Source organism: Lepus europaeus, chromosome 4 (assembly GCF_033115175.1).
Source record: "Lepus europaeus isolate LE1 chromosome 4, mLepTim1.pri, whole genome shotgun sequence".
NCBI classification, from domain to species: Eukaryota; Metazoa; Chordata; class Mammalia; order Lagomorpha; family Leporidae; genus Lepus; species Lepus europaeus.
The window spans coordinates 57,914,313-57,935,009 of NC_084830.1; the positions used below are offsets into that span (position 1 = coordinate 57,914,313).

The following is a 20,697-nucleotide window of genomic DNA, read 5'->3' on the forward strand; positions in this document are numbered from 1 at the left end:
GGAAGTTGAATCAGAATTGGAGCAGCTGGGGCCAGCACTGTGGCATAGTGGGCTAATAAGCCTTCCTGTGCAGGGCCAGCATCCCATATGGGCACCAGTCCTAGTCTTGACTGCTCCTCTTTTGATCTAGCTCTCTGCTATGGCCTGGGAAAGCAGTAGAAGATGGCCCAAGTACTTGGGCCCCTGCACCCTCAAGGGAGACCTGGAAAAACTCTTGGCTCCTCGCTTCAAATGGGCCTAGCTAAGGCATTGTGGCCATTTGGGGGAATGCACCAGTGGATGGAAGACCTTTCTCTCTCTCCCACTCTCTGTAACTCTACCTCTTAAATAAATAAACAAAAGCTTAAAAAGAAAAAAAGGAAAAGAAAAAGAGGTGGGCAGCCAGGACTCAAACAGGCAGTCATCTAGAATGCAGGCATTGTAGACGGTGGTTTAACCTACTGTGCCACAACACTGGCTCTTGTTCATTCAACTTAAAATACTTTCTACTTTTCTTTGCGATCTTTTATTTTATTCATAGGCTATTTAGCAGTGTACTATTTATTTTGCACGTATGTGTATACTTCCAAAATTTGATGCTGTAGCTGATTTCTAATTTAATCCCAGTTTGGTTCAGAACATACTTTTTTATTATTTATATTCCTTTAAATTAATGGAGATTTATTTCATTATCTACCATCTGGGCTATGCTGGATAATGGACCATATACTTGAGAAGAATGGGTATTCTGTTGTCTGAGTGGAGCATTCTATAAAATGTTAGGCCAATTCAGTTTGTGGTGTTCAAATCTTCTGTGTATTTGCTGATTTTCTTTAAGTTGCTCTGTGAAATAAGGAGAGTAAATTTCTGAAATTTGCAAACATAGTTGTTGAAAGGTCTATTTTTCCTTTCAAATTTTGTTCAGGTATTTTGTGGCTCTGGTGGTAGGTACATATATATTTGTAATTGTTATATCTTCATGATGTATTTGCCTATTGTCATCATGAAATATATGTTTTTTGGCTGGCGCCGTGGCTTAACAGGCTGATCCTCCGCCTTGTGGCACCAGCAACCTGGGTTCTAGTCCCCGTTGGGGCGCTGGATTCTGTCCCAGTTGCCCCTCTTCCAGGCCAGCTCTCTGCTATGGCCTGGGAAGGCAATGGAGGATGGCCCAGGTCCTTGGGCCCTGCACCTGCATGGGAGGAGACCAGAAGCACCTGGCTCCTGGCTTTGGATCAGCGAGATGCGCCGGCTGCGGTGGCCATTGGAGGGTGAACCAACGGCAAAAGGGAGGACCTTTCTCTCTGTCTCTCTCTCTCACTGTCCACTCTGCCTGTCAAAAAAAAAATGAAATATATATTTTTATTTTTAGTATTATTCCTTGCCTGAAAGTTTCTTTTATTTGATGTTAGTATAGCAAATTTAACTTTCTTACGGTTGATTTTTAAGCAACTAAGTACAGTATACTTTAAATATAAAGTTCACACATATTATAAAGACAGTTTAATGATTTTTACAGAGCTGAAATTTACAGAGTTGTATGAACAGCAATATAGCAACTGGTACCTGAACTGATGCCTATATGGGATGCTGATATTCTCAGGCCGCAGCTTAACTTGCTACATCATGACGCCAGCCTCCAGGTGAGATTTTGATAGACATTGCATTTAATTTGTCTATAAATTTTGGAAGAAATCATTTTAACCATATTCCATTTTCTGATCCATGAATATGGGTTATCTTTCCATCCATTTAGGTTTTTCTTTCAATAATATTTTGTAGTTTTTGGAGTATAAATTTTATGCTTTTTATTAAATTTGTTCTTATAAATTTTGAAATTATTTTCTTAATTTAATTTTTGGATTCTTCATTTTAAGTGTTTAGAATTGCAATTGTATACTGACCTCTTATCCTACAACCTTGTTGGCCTTATTAGTATTAGTAGGGTTTTAGTGGATTTTCTTCATGATCTGCTATATATAAAATCATGTAATAAGCAAGGAAACAGGTGTTTAAAATTTTGTGTCTTTTTGATCTAGAAGTTTTATTTCATTTTCATGCCTAAGTGCTGTGTCTAGAACCTCCTCAACAATGTCAAATACAAAAGGTACGAGTGAACACTTTTAACTTAGTCTTCTTCTTCGTGTGAGTGTGTCAGGGAGTAATCTTGTGCGTTTAAATATTCACATTTTATAATTTATCATAGCTTTAAAAAAGCATTAGTCTTAGTTTTTAAAAGATTTATTTATTTTACTTGAAAGTCACAGTTACACAGAGAGGGGAGAAGCAGAGAGAGAGAGACAGAGAGACAGAGAGAAGAGTCTTTTATCCGCTGGTTCACTCCTCAGATGGCCACAATGGCCGGAGCTGTGCTGATCTGAAGCCAGGAGCTTCTTCCAGGTCTCCCAAGCGAGTGCAGGGGCTCAAGGACTTGGGCCATCTTCCACTGCTTTCCTAGGCCATAGCAGAGAGCTGGATTGGAAGGGGAGCTGCTGGGACTAGAACTGGCGCCCATTTTGGATGCCAGCACTGCAGGCAGAGGCTTTACCTGCTACGCCACAGCGCCGGCCCCAAAAGCACTAGTTTTAAAATGAACAATAATCCTGCATATTTATGGGGGTCAGTGTGACATTACACGTGTACAATGTATACTGATCATATCAGCATAATTAAAATTTTTCTCTCTTTATTATTACATGATTAGCATCTTGAACTCCTCCCTTCTGTTTGCTCAGAAAATACATAATAGGTTTTTGTGAAATGTAGTCAACCCACTGAAATGTGCAATACTAGGAACTCATTCTTTTGTGATTAGGTACTTCTCATCCAATCTTCCGTTCCTTCTCCACACTTCACCCCTCCCAGCCTCTAGAAATTACCATTCTATGTTCAAATTAACTTTTTAATTTTCACATATGAGGGATAACATGCAGTATCTGTATTTCTGTCTGACTTAATTTAACATAACATAATGTCTTCTAGTTCCATCTGTTTTGCTGAGAATGACAGAATTTTATTTTATGGCTGAATAATATTCTGTTGTGTAAATACACAATTTCTTTATCCAGTTATCTGTTGATGGACACGTTGGTTGATTCTATATCTTTGCTATTATAAACAGTGCTACAATTAACATGGTGGTGGTAGTATCTTTTCAATATAATGATTTCATTGCTCTTGGATATAGTTCAGTTAGTGGTATTGCTGCATCATATAGCAGTTCTATTTCTAGTTTTTAAAGGAATCTTCATACTCTTTTCCATGGTGGCTGTACTAATTTACATTCTAACCAGCATTCTAATTTACATTTTCTTCCTTCCTTCCTTCCTTCCTTCCTTCCTTCCTTCCTTCCTTCCTTCCTTCCTTCCTTCCTTCCTTTTCTTTCTTTCTTTCTTTCTTTCTTTCTTTCTTTCTTTCTTTCTTTCTTTCTTTCTCTCTCTCTCTCTCTCTCTTTCTCTCTCTCTTTCTCTCTTTCTTTCTCTCTTTCTTTCTCTCTTTCTCTCTTTTGACAGGCAGAGTGGATAGTGAGAGAGAGAGAGAGAGAGAGAAAGGTCTTCCTCTTTGCCACTGGTTCACCCTCCAATGGCCGCTGCGGCCAGCCCATCGTGCTGATCTGAAGCCAGGAGCCAGGTGCTTCTCCTGGTCTCCCATGCAGGTGCAGGGCCCAAGGACTTGGGCCATCCTCCGCTGCCTTCCCGGGCCATAGCAGAGAGCTGGCTTGGAAGAGGGGCAACCGGGATAGAATCTGGCGCCCCAACCGGGACTAGAACCGGTGTGCCGGCACCACAAGATGGAGGATTAGCCTGTTAAGCCACATCACTGGCCTGTAATTTACATTCTAACCAGCTTTCTAAATTACATTCTAACCTCCCTTCTCTGTATCTTTGTAAGCATTGTTATTTTTTGACTTTTTGATAGAAGTCATTCTTCCTGGGATGAGATGACACCTCATTGTAGTATGATTTGCATTTCCCAACTTGTTATATGATACCAGTATTTCCCTAATACTATTTTTTAAGAGTTTGCAAATAATTAGTATAAATTTTTTCTGTGTTTGAATTTAGCAGTGAAACCATTCAGCCTTAGGTTTTTGTGACTAGTGTATGATGACTGGTTTAATCTTTTTTGTTACAGGTTTATTCAGATTTTGTTTCTTGGATGTGTTTCTCAGAATTTGTCCATTTCATCAGTATATAAATTTCTTGGTCATTATATTCCCTTACAATCTTTGTTTTACTATGTCGATAGTAACATCCCCTTATTTCTTGTGTTTTTTGGTTAGTCTAGCTCAAGGTTTGTTAATTTTGTTGATCTTGTCAAGTTTCAGTTGTTCTGATGGAAGATTTATTTACTTGAAAGGCAGACTTACAGAAAGGCAGAGACAGAGAGAGGTCTTCCATCCACTGGTTCACTCCCTAAACAGCTGCAACAGCTGGAGCTGTGCCTATGTGAAGCCAGGAGCCAGGAGCCTCTTCTGGGTCTTCCAAGCAGATGCAGGAGCCCAAGGATTTGGGCTATCTTCTGCTTTCCCAGGCCATAGCAGAGCACTGGATGGGAAGTGGGGCAGCCAGGACTTGAACCAGTGTCCATATGAGATGGCAGCTCTACAGGTGGTGGCTTTACCTGCTGCTATGCCATAGCACCATCCCCCACATTGTTTTTCTGTTAATTAACTTATGCTCTGATCTTTATTCTTTCATAATGTATCCTTTGGCTTTTAGGTTGCTTCTTTTGCTTACATCTTAAATTGGAATGCTAGGATATTGATCTCAGATATTTAACATAGTCACTTGCAGATAGCATAGAAAATTTCCTCTAATAACTGCTTTAGCAGCATCCTATATGTTTTGGCTTTTTAGTTTTGCTCATTTAATGTTCTAGTTTCATTTGTGATTTCTTGATACATTGGTACTTAAGAGTGTGTAAAATTTGCCACATATTTGCAGATTCCTTCACTTTGTTATTCCTAATTCCATTGTGGTCAACAACTTTGTATGATTTCAATACTTTAAAGCTTTAAGATTCTTTCATAGCCTAGCATATATTTCATGGAATGTTCTGTGTGCTGTAGAGGATAATGTGTATTTTGCACATATTTTCTATGTGCATGTTTTAAAAATATAGTCTCTCCCGTTTCCCCTCTCCTTTGGTATTCCATCTCTATGTATTTAATGAACTTAATGCAATCCATCCCTCTGATGTTTTGTTCATTCTTCTTCAATTGATCTTCAAGTTCAAGGACTCTTCTTCTAGTCCAAATATACAGTAGTGTTCCTATAGTGAACTTTTAATTTCCATTATACTTTTCAGCTTAAGAACTTCCATTAAAAATGTATCTCATTTTCTTTGACAAGTGTTGTCATCAATCTTTTAATTTTAAAGCATGGTTTCCTTTAGTTCATTTATATTTATAATGGCTGCCTTGAGTCTTTAGTCTAACATTTGGGCCCCCTCACAGGTTTCCCCACTTAAGGGTCACACTTTCCTGTTTCTTAATGTCTATTTTTTCCCTTCTGAAAACTGAAGATTAAAGATAATATACTGTAGTAACACTGAGTATCAATTCCCTTCTCCTGTATAGGTTTGTTTTTGCTTTGTTTTGTTTACTAACATGCCTATATTATGTCAGTAGTCTACTTCCCTTGCAGGATATTGTCTTTGATGTTTATCTTCTCTTGGTGACAGAATTAAGAATGCAGTCACCTTTGGTTGACAGTGGATTTTGTATGGCTTTGGCTCCTCAACTCTTTGTTACCTCCAGTGGTTACAGGCTATTTTTCACAAAATACTTATGAGTCAATTACTGCAACCAGATTCAACTAAATGCAGGTAGTAATAATATTTGAAGTAATTCTTTGAGTGTTTTTTTTCCTCTCTTTTTTTTTTTTTTAACTTGATTTTGAAAGAGAGAGAGAATGAGGATTTCTGATTTACTGGTTCGCTCACCAAATGGCTACACAGCCTGGGTTGGGCCATGCTGAAGCCAAGAACCAGATACTCCTCTCTCCCACATTGGTGGCTGGAATTCAAGTATTTGAGTTGTCATCTGCTACTTCCCAGGCACATTAGCAGGGAGCTGGATTGGAAGAATACCTAGGACTCAAAAGGATATTATGATACAGGATGCAGATGTTGCAAAGGGCAGCTTAACCTGCTGTGTTACACCACATACTCACTACCTTCTTAGTTTTCACTGTTTTTTACCTGGAAGACTAGCTGGCTAACATTACAGTTAAAAACTAACAGACCCCTTTTTAAATGCTTGTCACAAAATCTGTTTTTAGGATGCCCTTAGCTTGAACTCTATATTTCCTTTCAAATAAACCCAATTCCTTTGGGAATGACTGTGGGCTTTTCCTCTTGGCGAGACTCTGAGCCATTGCTCCAGGTGCTAGCCAAACGAAGCCTGTCTCCTAGGCCTGTCTCTCCCTGTGGGATACTGTCCTACTTTAGTGAGCTAGAACAAGGGTGATTGGGATCACAATATTCTCTGCCCTGTTTAGGAAAGTTTCTGACCCATGCACAAGTAGTGGAGGAAAAGAGCCCTTGACCTTTTGGCTGCACTCACCAGATTTAGCCTTTGAACCATTTTTGGAAGAGCTGGGCTATTATGGCAACCTGCCCACCCTGGAAGAATACCACATTCCTTTACTGGGAGCAGAGGGGAGAGGAGACCTTATCTTGTCCATAATTAATCAGTATGAAACTTCCATTAGGCTGAGGTGAGGGTGATGAGGTCCTGGCTTAGGAGCAGACTTTTGCTAACTGCACTAAGTTTTTCTCAAATAAGTATTTAAACATTTACCTTAGATAAACTGTACAATACAGTTCTATTTCTTCCCCCTCAAATTCATGCTATTTTTGTCATATGTATTACAACTGTTATAAATGCAAGTCATAATTATTGTTTTTATGTTTTCAAGTTAAAAGAAAAATTATAGTTCAAAAATTTACCCACATTTTTTATAATACTCATTTCTCTTAGTGGATTTGTCACTCCCTGATATTTCCCTTTAACCTTTAGGATTTTATCATTTCTCTTAAGGAAGGTTGGCCAGCAATACATTACATCAGTCTTCATTGATTTGAAATGTCTTTATTTTGCATTTATTTTGAAGAATATTTCCACCGGATCTATGATTCTTGGTGGAGAGATTCTTTTCTTCTAGCATCTCAAATGTATCATCCATTATCTTCTGGCTTGCAGTTTTTCTGAGAAATCAGCTGTTAAATTATTCCTCTGTGAGATGAATCCTATTTTCTTGCTCTTTTCAAAGACTTCTTGACTATAAGTTAACATATACACGTGTTTTGTTTACCCTGAGTTTTACTGAAATCTCCTTGTATCTGTAGGTTAATTATTTCCAATCAAATCGAAGGTGTTTTTGGCTATTATTTCTCCAAGTATTTTTTTTAATCCCCCGTCCACAATTCTCATCATGTATGTCCTTGTGACTAGTGATATTCCACAGACCTCAGTACCCACTTACCTATAAATAGGGGCTTCTTTTTAAAGAAAGCATATACATTTTTTTCTGGGTCCATTTCCTTTCTAATACAGTTCACTATTATTAATTTAAAATTTTGGTTTATATTTTTTTCTTTTCAGAAATAGCAAAGGGTTACAGAACTTAAGATTTTGGTTCTGTATACATAGCAAAGAGGTAACAAAAATGAAATAGTAATAAATGACCTGGTATGAAATGAATAATTGCCAAGCCAGCGCTGTGGCATAGTGGGTAAAGCTGCCGCCAGCAGTGCTGGCATCCCATACAGGCGCTGGTTCAGGTCCCGGCTGCTCCACTTCTGATCCAGCTCTCTGCTATGGCCTGGGAAAGCAGTGGAGGATGGCCCAAATCCTTGGGTCCCTGCACCCGCATGGGAGACTGGGAGGAAGCTCCTGGCTCCGGATCAGGGCAGCTCCGGCCTTTGCAGCCAGTTGGGGAGTGAACCAGCAGATGGAAGACCTCTCTCTCTCTTTGCTTTCCTTCTCTGTGTAACTCTGACTTTCCAATAAATAAATAAAAAAAAATTTTTTTAAAGAGAAATGAATAATTGCTTCTAATTGCAAAATCAAAGTTCCCTTGATATACACTGATTAAAAGGGAGAATGAAGGTGAACAGCAGTATTCCTCTTTAGGAACAGACTATTTATAAAATCTTAAGATGTAATCTTTAATGAAAAGTTACTTTCATTATAAAAAGAAGGGTCATTATGAATGATATGGAGATGATTACATAGTTTTCCTAAGTTGTCACTATCTTTTATAATACAGATATAAAATAGTTTTTGGCTACATTTATAAGTATTTAAAAGAATGGAGCTACATCAACTAATGGACATCCAATAAATATAATTAGCTTTTTACCAACACAATAAAGTAACAACAATGATTAAAATACTTTCCCTCATATAGTTCAAATGCTGTTTCATACAAATCTGTAGGCAAATGTGTAATTACCAAACAATGTATAACGCAGAAACAAGAAGTGTTGTAAATCTAATTACTATGATAGGTTTTTCTAATACACATAATTATCAAGTTTATTATCAAAACCTACATATACAATTAAGGAACACTTGATCAAAAGTCTTTAAAAATATATTCATAATGAAATGTGTAGAAAGAGACATTTCAAAGTCATACCAGTTACTACTATTACAATATTTAATAATTTTTACAATAGGTCTGCTGGTCCATTTCAATTAAATTCATTCTCAGAACGATCACATTTCTTGCTGAATTTCATTTAGAGCAAAAGCAAGTTGTTTAATTTTTTCTTCCATTGCTTTTTTGTTTTTGCACGTTTCTTCCAAAAGTCCACGCATTTCTTCCTCAACTCGATGAACCTAAACCAAGCATGTATTTTAATTTATTATAGAAAAATTATTTTTAAACATAGGTTCGAAAGAAAAACAGTCAAAAGTTTATCTTTAGGCATTTTATGGTTCACTCCAGGCAATGAGATTATTAGTAAAATATAATTTGTCTAAATGCCCATAAGGAAACACAGTGTTAGAGAGTATACAAAGTACTTTCATGTATATTATCTCAAGTTTTCATAATGTTTTTGTGAAAAAGACACGATATATTTTAACTCTATCTTGGAACTCAGAAAATGTGTTTAACGTATAGTTTCTATGTTATCACAGTGAGGACAAAAATCCATTCTTCTGACTTAATTTCTGCTGTCCTAAGCTGTTTATAAATGCTGACACATGACTCAACCCAAATATCAGTTCCTTATAGATTTTCCAAATTAACTTTGCCTGCTCAAAGAAAATTTTATTTAATGTAGTTTCTACTGTATTTTAAAAAATTCTGTTGGTGGTTATACTTTTTGAGAGATCAATTTATCATTTATTTGTAAGCTATACTGTCCTAGAATCTGTATTTGATACTGTTAATTTCTGTTTGAAATACCCACTCTCACAATACCATAGCATTTCTGATACTAACAATACGATCATCCTTTTCTGGTTTACTTCATTCTTCCTAATCTCTACTATAGGTTCTCTAATCTCTTTTCCCTTATGAAAGTATGACTTTCCTAATTTAAATGGTTACTTCCCCCTCCAAATACTCAATTAACAGCATGCCTATGTGTAACCAAAGTGACTTCCACTTGGGGTTGATTAGATATGAAAATTTTTATCCACATATCATGGAGCAGGTCCACACCAGGATCAAACTTCCAATTCTTGTTTCATTATAATTATGTTCTATAGCTAATCTAGGTATTCCAAGCCTGGTTTCATGATAGTTTTGGCAACATCTCTCTTTTATCTATTTGGTCATGAAATCATGCTATCTTTTCTTTATAATTGTCAGGGATCCAATCTGTTTAGCTATACCATTTAATACTGGATATTAGAGTAAGTTATACTTAACAGTACCTTTAAATTTGCAGAATCAATGCATTTCTGCTTTTCACTTGCCAGTTGTAGTATTTCAGCTTTATGAGCTTCAACAATTGCATCAACTTGCTTTTTAAAGGCATCATCCATACTATGAAGCTTTTCTATTGCATCCCTTAAAAACGAAAAATAAGAGTGTGGTTTTTTTTTTTTGGGGGGGGGGGGAGAAGGATATTCACTTGCATGTTACATATGCCACTCTGTATCTTTACATGAGAAGTGACAAATTATACTATCTATTCATTAAGATATCTCAACTTTATATTTTATTTTGACAAGTCAAATATACTTAGCAAGTTAAAATCTTATTTTCTCTTGAGTATTTTATACAATCCAGACAATAATGGCAGCCACGTATACCTCCTTTCCTCTCTTTAAAAAACAACTCTCATTCTCAATTTGTGCAGGCCGACTGCTGTCCAACTTTGCTCTGGCCTCTTCAGGGATTCATTGCCCTGACAGCCAAGTAATATTCTCTTCTAAACTCTAATTAAAATATAAAATATCACTAGCTGCTTGCATTTAAATTGAGTTAAAAGCAATAATCATAGTAATAAAAACAAAATACTCATGCATCAATGTCTATGTATAAATGTACATATACATGTCAATCTCATTTGTAATATTTAAGGTGGCAACCATTAGTTTTCCACTTACATATTTGAATTAGTTTTCAAACACGTAAACCATATAAGTTTTTAGCACCTCTGTCTCTCTATACACATTTCACCCATTACTACATCCTTTCGGAAATGCTTACTTTTGCAGTTCAATACTTTTGTCTCTTTCTGCTTTAAGTTTCCTTTCCTTGTTTTCAAATTTTTCTTTTACTTCTTTTACTTGTGTTTCAAGATGACTCAGAAGTTCTCCTTTATCATGCCATTTCTGATTAAGTGTACTAATAGGAAAAGAAGTAATGTTAAAAGTAAATTGGATACATAAAATTATTAAACCATGTTTCTCAGTGGAAATATTGTGTAATACCTGTAAGCTTTTCTAATTTCTTCAAGTTCTAATTCCTTTGCTTTCAACTGCTGTTTGAGTTTTTCTTTTCTTTCATTGTGCCTTTCCAACTGCTCAATTATATTATCTAGTTGTGAAGATTTTTCATCAAGTTGACCTTGCATACATTTTTCTATTTCAGTCATCTTTTCTTTTAATGTTTTGATTTGTTCATCTTTTTCTTGTAAACACTTAAAAGAAAAAAATCAGTCTTCTTATTGATCTTAAATATTTTATATTCTGATCATCTTAAAAGATTTATTTATTTATTTACTTGAAAGGTAGAGTGACAGAGAGGGACAGGTAGAGAGATCTTCTATCTGTTGGTTACTACTCAAATGGCCATAATCGCCAGGGCTGGGCCAGTCTGAAGTCAAGGAGCATGGAACTCCATCTAGATTTCCCCACACGGGTGGCAGGGGCCCAAGCACCTGGGCCATCTTCTGCTGCTTTCCTAGGTGTATTAGCAGGAGCTGGATTAGAAGCGGAGCAGCTAGGGGAATTAAACTAGCATTCTAATATGGATTGCATTGCAAGTGGTGGCTTTACCTACTGCACCACGCCAACCCCGTATTCTAGTTAATTAGGCATGGTTTTACTTATCCAGATAAAATGTTTACTTTCTTGACTGTTCATTATTGACACTATTTCCAGTTACCCAAAGGCCATAATAAAATTTTCCATAAAATTCTGAAGTAAAATTCATTTCAAGTTAATAAATACCATGTAGTAATTTTAAGAGCAAAGGAACAAACAGTATAAAAGGAAATACATGACTGTCCTAAATTCTACAAGAGTTGGTAATCACTCAGTCAATATTTTTTAAATACTTTCATCTACAGATTTTCAACTATTTACTCTTTTACAAAAATGAAATGTCAAACTTACAGATTTTAATTTTCTAATGCTTTCAGTTTGATCTTCTATAATTTTGCTCTTTATTCTTAATGCATCACTATCACTTTCATTTGCCTTTCGCAGAGATTCATTCTCTCTACATAAACTTTCAATTTGGGACTCTAATTTTCCACGATTTTGGGCTAGAGATGACCCTAAGAAAACAAACATTAATAGTTATAAACTTTTAATATGTCCTACAGGTTTTGTAATTTATGAAAATTTAACCTAACAATGTATAATATAGGAAGTAAACTCCATAAAAAAATAAAGCATGGAATAAGTATGGCACAAAGTGAAAGGGTAATGAACAAAAAGATTTTCTAAACACTTGTGACTATCTGAAAATCAAAAACCACGACTAAAATAAAAAAAAAAAAAAGCTGGACAATATACTATTTAATTCATGCTATGACATTCAAACAGAATCATATTAAAATTCCTACAGGAAATGGATACATGAACAAAACTCTGTTAAAACCAGCATCTAGCTATTCATAAGTTTTAAAGTATCCAGGAAACACTGTAAAACAGTGTATATTTCTTGCTTGTAAGTGACTGGTAACAGAATGCAACTGAGGGCTTACCTAACAGAAAGTGGTTTTCATTTATACATTATTTTACATTTCTGCAGATACCACAGGATAAATGCTATAGGCATCGTAGGAAAAATGGAAATTAAATAACTACACAAATAATTTAAAATGTTACCATATAAAAAGTTATTTGTAATGATTGAGCTAGCTAAAGCACTACAAAAGTATATGTGCTTTACCAAAGTATCCAAATTAACTCTGGGAAGAAAATAACAAAAAATATCATAGCCATGTAACTTTTTAAAATGGTGTAACAAACGATTTCTCATTTTCTTAATAGGACTTTTTTTCCTGTTTGGCTGCCAATTGCCTTCTTATCCTTCCAGATAAAACATCATCTTTTTTGTTGGCATTCTAGACAGTTAAGCCCTTCCTTTTCTAATACCAAGATTTGTTGGTTTATAAGACTGGATATTTTTCCCTTTGAAAATTTGAGAATTTTACCCTGTTGGGCCAGTTCATATCCCCATACTTTTCTTTCTGTCCTTAAACCATAAATGAGTGATTCTTTGGCTGCCAGCTCAGAAATAAGCTGGACTTTTTCATGCTTCAGAAGTTCTATTTGAATACTCTTCTGCTTGTCATCTTCAATCAGAATTTCAACGGTGTTGATTTGATTCTGTATATCCCCCAAAATTGAAAAAAAAGTTATAAAGTTATTATTATGCTTTGTGTTTCCTTATTTTCTACTTTTGTATCTTATGAGAAAAATGTTAATTAAAATATACAAAATACATGTTGTAAATTTTGTTAAGAGTTTTATTGATTAAAGATAAATACAGAGCATGAAATCCACAAATTTTTTGTCATTCCTTTAAACATTCTGAATTTTATTCTAAAATCATGAAAGAGCAAGTATACCTGTACTACTCAGAATTTCTCACCAAACATTTATATAAATGGTTTAAAAGTATTTCCCAGGAGTAAATTATTTTGAACAAAATAGTGATGATATTTAAAATGAGACAATAGCAATAAAGATTAATTAAAACACGACTATAACTAAGTATATAAAAATTACCACCAGCATCACAATGAGGAATACAAGTGCTGTTTTCAAAATCTTCAACCACTATAACTTTTACAATTTTTGCTGTGTCACTCTACTACTGGTACCTATGAACATGTTTCTTAAAATTAATTCACTTTACTTATATATTACTGTAATACAAGCAATACATAGTTTAGCTTCTTTCATTATATTACTTTTTTTATACATAACAATATATAATTAGTAATATTTAGAAGTTTACTTAATGTACTAAAATCATAACACTTGAGAAAATGATACGAAAAATTAAAAAGAAATATATTATGAAATCTTACCTGTAAATTTGCTGCTGTTTCCTGTTTCAATTTGGAAACTTCTGCAAGTTTTGTTTTTTGTTCTTTCACCATACAGGTCAGATCTTTAATTAAAGAGGAAGACTCATTTTCTTTTCGTTGAGCCCAAATAAGAGCATGTTTGCTCTTTGCTAACTCAGTTGCAACATTTTCAAAACCATCTTTAACCTGTATTACAGAATTGCATTATAAGCAACAGTCCTCCAAATAACTACAAAATATGTGCTTCTAGAAATAGTTCTTATCTCTCATTTTAGAATCACAGAGTATTAGCAAAAGAATAAAATTCAGACATAACTGGTTTCAATCTACTGATTGTTAGGCAATGAAACAGGCCCGGGGAAGTTATGTATTTGCGCCCCCGCCCCCCCCAGTAACCCAGTGAATTAGTGTCAGATCTAAAACTAGAATTCGTTCACTTAGCAAATATATACTAAGGGACTGTTAGGTGCCAAACACTGTTTCAGGCAGTGGAATGTACCAATGAACAACACAGACTAAATTTCTGCCTTTGTAAAGGTAACACTGCAGGAGGTAAGGACTGATGATATAACAATATTGAGGGTTCACCCCTCAATAAACAAATGCATACACAATATATTAGATGGTAATTATACGCTTGTGTGAAAAAGGTGACAGGGATGTGCAGTGTTGAGAGATGCTGGTTCAATTTAAACAGCATAATTATCAAATATGTGAGAAGAGTTTTCTAGGCTGGAATGTGCCTGGCTTGTTGCAGGAAGAGCAAGAGGATGCTATCACAGGAGTGGCATGAAGGAGAGAGAAGTCGGAGATACAGTCAGAGGGCCAGGTTGTAGAGGGTTTTGACTATTACCCTTAATGAAATGGATGGGCGATGGACGTCTCTGCAGAGAGGAAACATATATTTATTATATACATTTTTAAAGATTTATTCATTTATTTATTTGAATAAATACAGAGGCAGAGGAAGAGAGACAGAGAGAGAGGTCTTCCATCTGCTGGTTTACTCCCCAAATGGCTTCAACAGCTGGAGCTGGGCTGATCTGAAGCCAGGAGCCAGGAGCTTTTTCCAGGTCTCCCGTGTGGGTGCAGGGGCCCAAGGACTTGAGCCATCTTCTACTGCTTTCCCAGGCCATAGTGGGGAGCTGGATTGGAAATGGAGCAGCCGGGACTCAAAAACGGCACCTATATGGGATGCTGGCGCAGCAGATTGGGGCTTTATACCCACTATGCCACAGTGCTGGCCCCTTTACTTTATTATATTTTAAAAGGAAATTCCAGCTGCTGTGTTCAGCATAAACAGAAACGAGTGACAAGTTTGGAAGCAGGAAGACCAACTAAAAGGTTCTTTCAATAACAGATGTGAAAGATAATATGACCAATACCAAAGTAGTGAGAATAGAGGTAGAAAGAAATGACTAGCTACACTTTTGTAGAAAAACGATGACAGGGGGCTGGTGCTGTGGCACAGCCGCTTAACACCCTGGCCTGAAGCGCAGCATCCCATATGGGTGCTGGTTCTATTCCCGGCTGCTCCTCTTCCGATCCAGCTCTCTGCTATGGCCTGGGAAAGCAGTAGTCCTTGGGCCCCTGCACCCACGTGGGAGACGCGGAAGAAGCTCTAGGCTCCTGGCTTCGGATCGGCACAGCTCCGGCCATTGCAGCCATTTGGGGAGTGAACCAGTGGATGGAAGACCTCTCTCTCTCTCTGTCTCTACCTCTCTCTGTAACTCTGCCTTTCAAATAAAAAAAAAGAAAAGAAAAAAAGAAAAACGATGACAAAGTCTGTTGAGGTACTGACTATGAAGTGCCAGAGAAACTGAAGTCAGTCATACCCCTAATGTTTATGGCCTCAGCACCTAGAAGAATGGAGTTGTCATTAACTAATGTAAGACTGTTAAAGCAAGTTTTGGGGGAAAAATTTGTAGTTAGAGATGTTAAATGGGCAATCACACATAAAGGTTTGGAATTCAGGCAAAATCCAAGCTGGAGATAAAACAAATGATGTTGGAGGAGTTTACCAAGAGAATGAATGTGTCTAGAAACAAAAACGGTTTACAAATTTGATATTTGGGCATTCCAATAATGAAATTTTGGAAAAATATAGGAAAATGCAACAAAGGAGACTGAAAAGAAGTGAAACATGAGAAAGCCAAGAAAACTAAGGGTGCACTGGAAACCAAGTAAAGAAGTCTGGAGAAAGAGGGAGAGATTAACCATGTTAAATACTTTTGGTAGGTCAAATCAGATGAGGATTAAATTGACATCCAACTTCCAAAGCATGCATGTTGCTGGTGGTTTTGACTATAGCAATGTTAAGTATAGTGGCAGAGATGAAAGCCTGAGCTGAGCAGAGGTTAGAGGGGAGAGAAGAAAAATGAGAGACAGCAAAAACACATTCTTGAGAAGTTCTAGTGTAAATGGAAACACAGAAATGAGGTAGTAGCCAAAGGAGAAGATGGGATCAAGAGAATTTTCTTTTCTTTTCTTTTTTTTTTTTAGAGTGAAAGGTCTTCCTTCCGTTGGTTCACCCCCAAATGGCTGCCACGGCCGGCGCTGCACTGATCCGAAGGCAGGAGCCAGGTGCTTCCTCCTGGTCTCTCATGCGGGTACAGGGCCCAAGCACTTGGGCCATCCTCCACTGCCTTCCCGGGCCAGAGCAGAGAGCTAGACTGGAAGAGGAGCAACTGGGACAGAACCAGCGCCCTGACTGAACTAGAACCCGTAGTGCTGGCGCCACAGGCAGAGGATTAGCCTAGTGAGCTCCGGCACCGGCTGAGAATTAAGAAAATTAAGATGAAAGGAACCACAGCATGTGATATGATGAAGGGAATGATCTAGTTGACGGGAAACTGCTGATGCAAGAGTGAAAGGGAATATGTGCTGAAGCCCAACCCTAAGGCGGCAAGAGGAAACAAGATCGTGTGTGTGTGTGTGTGTGTGTGTGTGATGGGACAGGATGCAGGAACAGGATCATTCTACAGCATGGGTTGTCAAACTCTTTTTGTAAAAAGCTAGGATAGTACACTGTTAGGGTCTGCAGGCCAGGGCAAACTATTTCCATTACAAAAGCAGCCAGAGATAATATGTAAACAAACGAGCCAGGTTCTTTTCCAATAAAACTTTGTTCAAAGAAACAGGCAATGGACTGCATTTGGCCTGTAGGCTTTGGTTTGGGATTAGTAGTAAGAGCGAATTCAGGTTCTCTGATTCCTATTCCAGTAATCTCTTTACTCCATCATTTATGGTCTTACTTAGTTTTGCAAAAGCAATGAAGAATATGATTTGAGGAAATTAAGGCTTTAACAATTTATTAATTTGTTTAAAATTGTTTGGTCGACATGTAAATAGAACTAGAATTCTAAAACAAAAACAAAGCCCTATTATCAAATCATATCTTGCAGATTCTTTTTCAAAAAAGGTAGAATGATAATTCTTACATTCTTAAATCTCCTGGCTTCAAGAGTTAAAGCAATACGGAATTCATTTTCTAATTCCATATACTGCTGGTTTAATAAATCAACTTTCTCTTGGTATTCTTTTATATCTTGCTCATGTTTTCTTTGTTCCTTGGCTATTTCTTTAGCTAAGGCATCCTGGAATTCAGCATCACTAATGAATTCCCTTGTTTCAAGTTCCTTCCTGGAATGAGAAAGAAATAAAAATCAAAGGATACTGTTCAACTATAAAGAATATTTTTGAAGGTCCTTAAATAATTAATATCCTATATGTGCCATTGTGAACTTAAGATAAGCTGGAGAGAACTTCCACTTGACTATGACCCTATCAGAATAAGACCAAAGTCAGCGAACTCTAAAGGCTTCCATAGCCCTGGCAACTCATGACTAGAGCCTAGGGAGATTACTGACGCCATGAACAGGAGTGTCAAATTGTTAAGTCAGCAACAGGAGTCACTGTGTACTTACATCCCATGTGGGATCTGTCCTTAATGTGTTGTCTAATGTGCAGTGATGCTATAACTAGTACTGAAACAGTATTTTTACACTTTGTGTCTCTGTGTGGGTACAAACTGATGAGATCTTTACTAATTATATACTGAATCGATCTTCTGTATAGAAAGAGAATTGGAAATGAAAAAAAAAAAAGAAACCTGGTGTTAAATTGGAAATGGCATAGAAAATTAATTTTTTTAAAAAAATATTATGTAGGATCTCTGTCTTTAATGTGCTGTACACTGTTATTTAATGCTATAACTAGTACTCCAACAGTATTTTTTTCATTTCATGTTGCTATATGGGGGCAAACTGTTAAAATCTTTACTTAATATATACTAAACTGATCTTCTGTATATAAAGAGAATTGAAAGTGAATCTTGATGTGAATGGAAGGGGAGAGGGAGTGGGAAAGGGGAGGGTTGCGGGTGGGAGGGAAGTTATGGGAGGGGGGAAGCCATTGTAACCCATAAGCTATACTTTGGAAATTTGTATTCATTAAATAAAAGTTTAATAAATGAAAAAAAAAAGAAAAAAGATAAGCTACTCATTTTTAAACATAGAAACTGGGCATAGGTGGGTACCTGTATTTAATGATAATGGGGATAATAAGAATGTTCAATTCTTTTTTTTTTTTTTGACAGGCAGAGTGGATAGTGAGAGAGAGAGAGAGACACAGAGAAAGGTCTTCCTTTTTGCCGTTGGTTCACCCTCCAATGGCCGCTGCGGCCGGCGCATCTCACTTGATCCGAAGCCAGGAGCCAGGCGCTTCTCCCGGTCTCCCATGCGGGTGCAGGACCCAAGGACTTGGGCCATCCTCCACTGCACTCCCTGGCCACAGCAGAGAGCTGGCCTGGAAGAGGGGCAACCGGGACAGAATCCGGAGCCCCGACCGGGACTAGAACCCGGTGTGCCGGCACTGCAAGGCGGAGGATTAGCCTGTTAAGCCACACGTCGGCCAGAATGTTCAATTTTAACCTGAGAATTCCTTCTATGGAATCCGAAATATTTTAGGTACATTTGCAGAAGATAAGTTCTACTTTACTGTATCTCTTAATTTTGGCTAGGTCTGCAATTTGGAATAAATACAATCTTACTGGCACTTGTTGCTTAATAGGAAAACCAGTTAGAGTATGAGATTATTTATATTTCAGTATAAGACTGATTATTTTTAAAAAATTTTCAAAAATAATTATTTATTTGAAAGGCAGAGTTACAGAGAGGAAGAAGCAGAGGCACACAGAGAGATCTCCCATCTGCTGGTTCATTCCCCAAATGGCTGCAACAGCAGGAGTTGGGCTAGGAAGCTAGGAGATCCGAAGCTATGAGCCAGGAGATTCTTCCAGGTCTCCCACCTGGGAGCAGGGGCCCAAGCATTTGGCTATCTTCTACTGCTTTCCCAAGCCACAACAGAGAGCTGGATTGGAAGTGGAGCAGCCAGGTCTCGAACTAGCACCTATATGGGATTCCAGCACTGCAGGCGGCATCTTCACCTGCTATGCAACAGCACCAGCCCAAAGATGGATTTCTTATTTAAATGTGAGGATATTCCTTATACATCCAGTTTTCTACCATTAATGTGGCATAAACAAAATCCATAATGCAAAAATCTGTTATTTCCAGTGTTGGTATCTTTAAACTGGAATGTAAACTTAAAAAATATCTGTAAAGGAATCGCAGTGCAAAATTCATTTTTTTGTGTGATTATTTTCTCCCAATCTTCCAGTTATGTTCTCCACACATATGATGAGTTTTCCCCAGAGCATCAAAATTTACTTTATACATTAAAGCTCAAGTAAATACAAAACCAAACAGATTGGGGAATAAATATAATGAACTTATGACAATCATACAATTTAACTGGTAAGTCAGTAAAGAGGAAATGAGCTGAAAGTGATCAAATTACTCTGGACTCTGTAAATTGGAGTTGGTAAACTACAGCCTATGGGCCAAATCTGGCCTGAGATGCATTTTTCTATGCAAATGTCCTTTTATTGGAAGACAGTCATACCCATTTGTTCACATATTGTCTAGGGCTGCTTTTGGGCTTACATAGGCAAACTTAGGTATGGTATGGCCTGCAATGCCTGAAATATTTTCTACGTGGTCTTTCATAGAAAAAGTTTATTGAATCCTACTTCAGAGACACAAAGAATATTAATTTAATAAGTAATTACACAGAGATCAATTTAAACAGTTTTCTTCATATATAATGACTAGCTTTTGGTTGGGTTTAGCAAAATACAAAATAAGCTTTGGTGTTACAAGTCCAGAACTCAAATGTTGACAATAAAGTTACCCATTTGTTTAAGTTCTTGCTATATTGATGATTTTAATTCACAAATGAATGTGGTATTTTCAATGAACAAATTCCACCGGATTGCATCAGTGCTCAGTCACAGGTGTTAAATACTGTGTGTGCGGCAGGGGTTATCAGTAACTTTCTTTTTTTTAATATCAGTATTTTCCTGATACCTTTTCATTTACCTGTGTTCCTGGTGTTTCAATGCAAGAAGTTCATGAAGTTGTTGTACTTGTTCCTTCTCTTGATGAAGGGAAGTTCTGAGTAAGTTTATTTCCCTATCAGCAGCTGCAGCTTTGAGCTCCACCTCTTGAAGAAGTCTCATCTGAGTAAAAATACACACAATTATAGTATTTAGATAATAATCTCCCCTGCTTCTATTTTAATTTCAGTTCCCATAAGAAACATGTCTTTTAAATGATACATCTAATGACTAAATTGATTTGATTTTCAAAATTTATTAAAGATGTTCTAGTCACACAAAAAACAGCTGGGGAAGCATCAGATACACTTGGCATTAACTACTTACTGTGTCACAGATCATTTACGGTAAGTTCCATTCACAAAGTATGAAAATCAAATTCTTTCAAGTGCCCCAAAGACTTTAAAAAAACAACTCTCTCAGAATAGAAGCCCAAGTACTTTCAATATTTCCATTACTCCTCTGTTCTCATAATTGCTTTGTGGATGTGCTAGCATTTTTTTTTTTTTTTTTTGACAGGC

General features: G+C 36.8%; 1 protein-coding gene across 2 annotated transcripts in view; it reads right to left on the reverse strand.

Moving 5' to 3' along the window:
* Positions 1-8,355: 8,355 nt before the first annotated feature.
* The window catches only part of LRRCC1 (leucine rich repeat and coiled-coil centrosomal protein 1), a 37,259-nt gene continuing 24,917 nt past the window's right edge, over positions 8,356-20,697 (reverse strand). Inside the window, exons 11-19 of one of the 2 annotated variants that reach the window (XM_062188305.1) lie at positions 20,160-20,299; positions 17,160-17,361; positions 13,720-13,905; positions 12,838-13,012; positions 11,789-11,952; positions 10,883-11,091; positions 10,659-10,796; positions 9,878-10,013; positions 8,356-8,830 (exon numbers count right to left, since the gene is read on the reverse strand). In XM_062188305.1, the coding sequence (XP_062044289.1) occupies positions 8,708-8,830; positions 9,878-10,013; positions 10,659-10,796; positions 10,883-11,091; positions 11,789-11,952; positions 12,838-13,012; positions 13,720-13,905; positions 17,160-17,361; positions 20,160-20,299 (1,473 nt within the window). In that variant the 3' untranslated portion in view covers positions 8,356-8,707. The remainder of the gene's footprint in view (positions 8,831-9,877; positions 10,014-10,658; positions 10,797-10,882; positions 11,092-11,788; positions 11,953-12,837; positions 13,013-13,719; positions 13,906-17,159; positions 17,362-20,159; positions 20,300-20,697) is intronic. The other variant, XM_062188304.1, reaches the window with a different exon arrangement.